This window comes from Antechinus flavipes, chromosome 1 (assembly GCF_016432865.1).
Source record: "Antechinus flavipes isolate AdamAnt ecotype Samford, QLD, Australia chromosome 1, AdamAnt_v2, whole genome shotgun sequence".
NCBI lineage: Eukaryota > Metazoa > Chordata > Mammalia > Dasyuromorphia > Dasyuridae > Antechinus > Antechinus flavipes.
The window spans coordinates 82215507-82221506 of record NC_067398.1 but is presented as its reverse complement, the minus strand read 5'-3'; the positions used below and the strand labels follow the sequence as shown (position 1 = coordinate 82221506).

General features: G+C 32.6%; 1 protein-coding gene across 1 annotated transcript in view; it reads left to right on the top strand.

Annotated features, from left to right (window-relative positions):
* Window positions 1-6000, top strand: part of DOCK3 (dedicator of cytokinesis 3) — a 513257-nt gene that overhangs the window by 104251 nt on the left and 403006 nt on the right. The window contains exon 2 of the mRNA XM_051985737.1: window positions 3015-3098. Within this exon, the coding sequence (XP_051841697.1) occupies window positions 3015-3098 (84 nt within the window). The remainder of the gene's footprint in view (window positions 1-3014; window positions 3099-6000) is intronic.

Below are 6000 nucleotides of genomic sequence, written 5' to 3'. Positions count from 1 at the left end.
ACACTCTCCCTCTTCATCTCTACCTACTGACTTGCTTAGTTTCTTTTAAGTTGCAACTAAAATCTCACCTATTGGAAGTTTTCCCTGAGTCTCCCTTTCCTCTCTTAGTAATTTTCTGTTTCTCTTCTGTACAGTTTGTTCATATATATTTGTTGCATGTTGTCTCCCCCATTATATTGTAAGCATCTTTAGTATAGGAACTATCTTATGCTTCCTTTTATCTCTCCAGTGCTTAGTCATATAGAAGATGCTTAATAAATGTTTATTGATGGAAAAAAAATCAATTACCTCCTAGTGTTGTTGTGAGTACCAAATGGCATGATATTTGTAAAACACTTATTAACACAGTATATGATACAATAATCACTGTACAAATATTAACTATCAATACATTATTATTATTATTATTACAATGATTACTATAATAACAAGAGGAAGTAATGGCTATGAAATACTTTGAAAACTTAAAGTTAAAGTCCCCGAAATGTCAGATATTGATGTCCGTACTTTGCCTCTTCATGCTCTAGCTTGTAATTAGACTTATTAATATATATATGCTTCTGATTCCTCTCATTAAAGTGTGATGTTTTTGAAGTCAGAGACTTTTCGTTTTTGTATTTTTCAACTCGATACCTAGCATAGTGACTTGCATATGGTAGAGCTTCATAAATGTTTGAATTGAATTGATTTATCAAATTTTGGTGTAATAATAACTTTTGCTAAGTGCTTTCTATATAGTTTTCTGGGAATGGTGAGCATCTCTTGTCAGTAGTTGAATTGGAAATTCAGCTGTCTACTGATACTATATTTGTCTTTTAAGTCTGCTCACAGAGAAAAGTCTTCAATAATGAAAAATTTTGCAAGTCATCCATTAATATGAATGCTATTCTTATTGCAATAACAGGATAATTGGATTGGTCATTTTGGAAGACTAGTTGACAAGAGGATTTAAATAAAATGTCATGTGGGGAATTAATGGAGAGAAGCTGTAGGAAAATAGATCATTAGAACTTTAGAATAGATCATTAAAACTGAGAAGATGTTGAAATGTTATTTGGAACAATTTAGTAAGGGTTGATAGAAGCAGGGACACAGCAGTTCCATTGAGAAGATTGCTTCTTTTGGTCTTCACCTTACATAATCCTCTGATGTATTCATCTTCCCAAAGGGTTAAAAGGATTTCAGAAGGCTACCAGATACTATTCCAGTCAAACCTACATCAATCACAGTTTCTTCTTTTGATCATTTTTATTTGATTAACTTGTTTTACTCAATATTTTTGATGCTGAATAAATTGTATCTGTATTGATTCAGCTAAATGATTTTTTTCTTTACTTCATTTTTGCTATCCTAATCCTGATGCTCACAAACTGATTTCTTTCTCTGATTTCTTCCTGATAAGACTTTGAGATGAGGAAAGGAGAATACACAAAAGCAAGATATAGAGTACTGAGTTTGGAGAATGACTAAAGTAGTTTAAATGGAGAATTTGCAAAGGGGGAGATATGAAATATGAAATAAGGCAGAAAATAGGTGGAAACAAGATTTTGGAGGACCTTATACATTCCCTAAGATGTTTATATTTTATCCTTCAGTCAGTGGGCAGCATCTCAAGATTTTTGAGCAGGACAATGACATAGCAAATCTTAGGACTGGGAAGATTATTTTGACAACTTTGAAGAAGAGATAATAGAACTAGTAAATTACACTAGAAGGCTCTGAAACCCCAAGTACATTTTGAGTGCCCGAATTAAGATGACATATGAGTGTAGTAGATATGTTATGAACAGAAATAACAAGACTTGTCAAAAGATTGGAGATGGGCAACAGGAAGAGGGAGGGGTCTAGGATGCATTGTGGGTATGGGTATGTGGGTACCCATATGTATTTTTTGAATGTAGGTAACTGAATGAACTTATCACAGAAACAGGAAGGTTGATAGGGAGAAAAAACTACATTATCTTTTACATGCTGAGTTTGAGATGCTTATGAGAAATCCCTTAGGAGATGGTACTCTAATAGCTGGAGGGGATGTATTTGGAGCCTCAAATTGTAGCTCTGTGATATAGGGTGTCACTTAATCTCTCTGTTCCTCAATTGTCTCATCTGTAAAAAGAGGAGCTTGATCTTGCCCTTTAAGGTTACTTCTCCAGTTCTGTGTCTGTGCTCTGATAAATGTTTGAGAGCTGAAGATAGCAATTATGGCTTAACATATATCGATTTTATGTCATGTAAAAATATTACTTGATCATATAAGAACTGATGAGATAGCTAAGAGATCACACATTGATAATAGAAATAGCTCAAAACAGAGTCCTGGCAAACACTCGTGTTAAGAAAGGAAAGCTTTTAATGTTCCTCTCTTTTAAAAAAAAAAAGTATTTTTAACTATATTGAAATGCAAAAATTAAATATGTGGGCTAGATCTTACTGAAAGAGAAAGTGACTCTGGTTGTGTCAAGTGCTATTAGAAATATTCAGATATATATTTAGCACCTAGCAATAACATTTTTAGTGTGATAATAGGGTATGGTAGAAAGAGAACTGGACTCTTAAAGTTGGGCGACATGAACTCAGTTCTCAGAAAGTGACTTTAGTTTGTGACCTTAAAAAAAATGCATACCACAAAATGACACAAAATCAAAGATAAGATTCTCACACATCACAATCAATTTCCTGATTTGTAAAAAAAGGCAATCATAATAACCATTCTTGTTTTCTCATAGGATGGGATAATGTATGTAAATGAATTTTTAAGTGTAAGGTTTTATACGATGTAAGGTGATGATACTTTGATTTATGTTATCATAATTTAACGATACTTTCATGGCCTGTAATATTTAATGTACCTTATTCTGAGAGTAGCTTAATTAGATAGTGTCTTACTTATGAGAAAGAAATATATTTCCAGAGAGAGTATTTTTAAAAGAATTTAGTATTTAATTTCAGTATCAAAATTTATGTTTCCATTTTTTAAAAAATCCTAACTTCTATATTTATTCTTGCCTTTCTAGTGATATGCAGCTTTCGTGGATCTGTACCCCAAGGCTTAGTCCTGGAAATAGGAGAAACCGTTCAGATTCTGGAAAAATGTGAAGGTTAGTATGATGGAATAAGAAGAGAGTGTGTGAACAGTATCTACTTTCAGTCATCATGAAGTTACTTTTTTTTGGTAAATTTTTTCCACTATACTCTTCCTGACATTTCCTGGTGTCAGAGAGGCTTTCTCAAATTCTATGCCATTAAAGCAAATGTTCTTTCTCTTCATTCTAATCTGAAAAGTCTTCAACCATTCAAGTAGGACCCACCAACAGACCTTACACTTGTTTCTCAGAACCAGTCTCATTAAATTCAGAGAGGTTTATCATCATTTTGGTGTCAGCGTGGTGAGTTTTTCAGCTGCAGAAAGTCTTAAAAACCTCTGCTCAGTCAGAAAGAATTGTAATCTGTGTCTACAGTGGGAGTACCACATCAGTGAAAGCAAAGAATATTTAAATATTGAAAAAGCATTTTAAACTAACAGATTTTGAGCAATCATTTTGAAATCATGATATATATCAGATGATTAGAATACTTAGATAAATTCCATCCTGATCTACTTTCAAGTGTGGGGGAGAAGCTCAGTCACTATTGATATTAATTTAGTATTAAAGAAGGACATGGATCAGGGTTTTTAAATTAACTATTTGTTGGAACTGGATTTTTACATTCTGTCCAGTATAGTTATATTTTATTACTTTTAAATTCAACTAAGCATCTATCATTTCAGATATATTTGGCTAATAGTACATTTGTATGGCTTTTGGAGAATTAATTGGGTGTTAAATAATTGTGAAGACTTTATGTTTTCTAGCAAATTCATTTAGATCCTTGTTTGACCAATATACTGGTCATAAAGGCTAATCTATATATAATTTGAAATGGATTATTTTGATGACAATATTTCCTTGAAGATGATAATGTCTAGGTAATTTTATGTGTAGAACTAAAAGTCCAATATGTGTATGAAGCATATAGTTATATGGTTATATAGAAGTTATATTGATTTACTATTTGTCAGGGGTGTTTTAGTAAGATTTTTATTGAAGGCTGAGAATTGGACTTCCTGACATTCTAAGATCCCTTTTTATTCAGCATTTCTATGATTTTATGTTGAAAGGTTTAAAAAGGTATCCATGTGTGACACAATATTGCTTGTGATTGAAGTTTCAGTCTTTGAAATCTTTGAAGTACAATTATATTTTTATGCAACAAACTTTCAATTACCCATATTTGGAAGAAGCAGGGAAGAAAATCTCTATTCTTGTCTAAAATATTTTATGTTTTGAATAGTTTATGAGTTGAATAATATATTTATAATAGATTTCACTTCCAAATTAATTATCTTTAAATTTTTTAATTTTCATTAGTCAAATACTCATAATGAATGGTGATGGAAATATCCCAGAGGGAATTGATGTATGACAGGCAACCCAGGTTGAGTTTTAAAATGTGATACAGAATTGTCCAGAAAGTAGATAATCCATATTTAGGTAACTGAAAATTGAATGTAATTCAAAATAAGATTATTTTCTTATAGGTATAAGCTGTTGCTTATACCTATAAGCATGTATACATCTCTACTATATGAGTGACAAAGTCTGAGATTTGTGTTGCTTCTCATCTGCAGGTTTCTTGGTTATTTCTTGGAAAGGTACTTAAATAGAATGTTGTAAAGCCCATACCTTTTAAAGATGTACTTTTTACCAAAAACAATGGTTGATATAAAGATAAGTATGTGGCTTATTATTTCTAATCATTCTTTGTTAATTTCTATAAGTAATATGAATGGAAGAAATTCCATTTCAGAGATTTAAAATGCAGTCTACTACATTTCCAGTCTACTACATTTAGGTTATCTTCCCGGAAAAATTCATGGCACATTTTAGATTAGAGTTTTAAACATATTGTCAGTAGCTGCAGATTTTGGAAATCATAGATGCATAGATATGAAAGGGATTTTGAGAAGTCTTTCTTTCTATTCCTTATCTCTGCTAGTAGAGTTACATGGAAACCATCATGGAAAGAAAGTTGCCAGAAATCTAATCCACATTCCACCTAATGGAATTTGAACCCATTTCCTGTTGTTCTTATCACTATGGGAATTAATTGTTGCCTATTATTAAGTTTCCTCTCAGTGGTTCAGATGTGAAGTTGTAAGGACCGACCAAGGGGGTAGCATCTGTGTGATTTGTAGAGAACAAGATAAATAGAAGAGATGTTTGAAGGTAAAAAGTGAGATGTGACAATAGATTAGATATGTGGAGTGAGAATACATGAGGAAATGAGTTTGTCACCAAGATAATAAGCCTAGATAGGTGTGGTGGTGATGGTCGTGTCTTCTGCAGTATAGGGAATTTTGGCAGATGAGAAGGTTGTAAGGAAAGATGATGGGTTCTGTTTTGGACATCCTTGAGATGTCTACAGGATATTCAATTTGAGATGTCTAGTAGACAATTGGTGATATCAGATGAGATATTAAGAGAGAGATTAGGGCTGGATAAATAAATTTAAGAATCATCTGTGTAGATATGGAAAATGACAACATCACAAAGTAACATAATGTAGAGGTAGAAGAGTAGAAGACCAAAAGACAGTAATCAGAAGAAAAAGGTAAGTTTTGTTATCAAAAACTACAAAGAGGTCAAGAAAGATGAAGATTGAGAAAGGGCCATTGGTTTTAGAAACTCAGAGAGCACTGGTAATTTTGAAAAGAAAATTTATACTTGACCAGTCAATTCAGAAGCCAGACTTCAGAATTTAGAAAAGAGTGAGAGAAGTATAGCTACTTGTTATAAATGGCTTTCTCAAAGTGGAGCCACAAAAGGGAGGATGATAGCTAGCTGAGGTAATTGGACCAAATAAGGGTGTTTTTTTTAACTCTGAGGGAAAGGTAAGGCGTGTTTGTAGATAATAGGGAAGCAAGTAGTAGATGCAGAGAGACTGAAGATTAGTGGAATG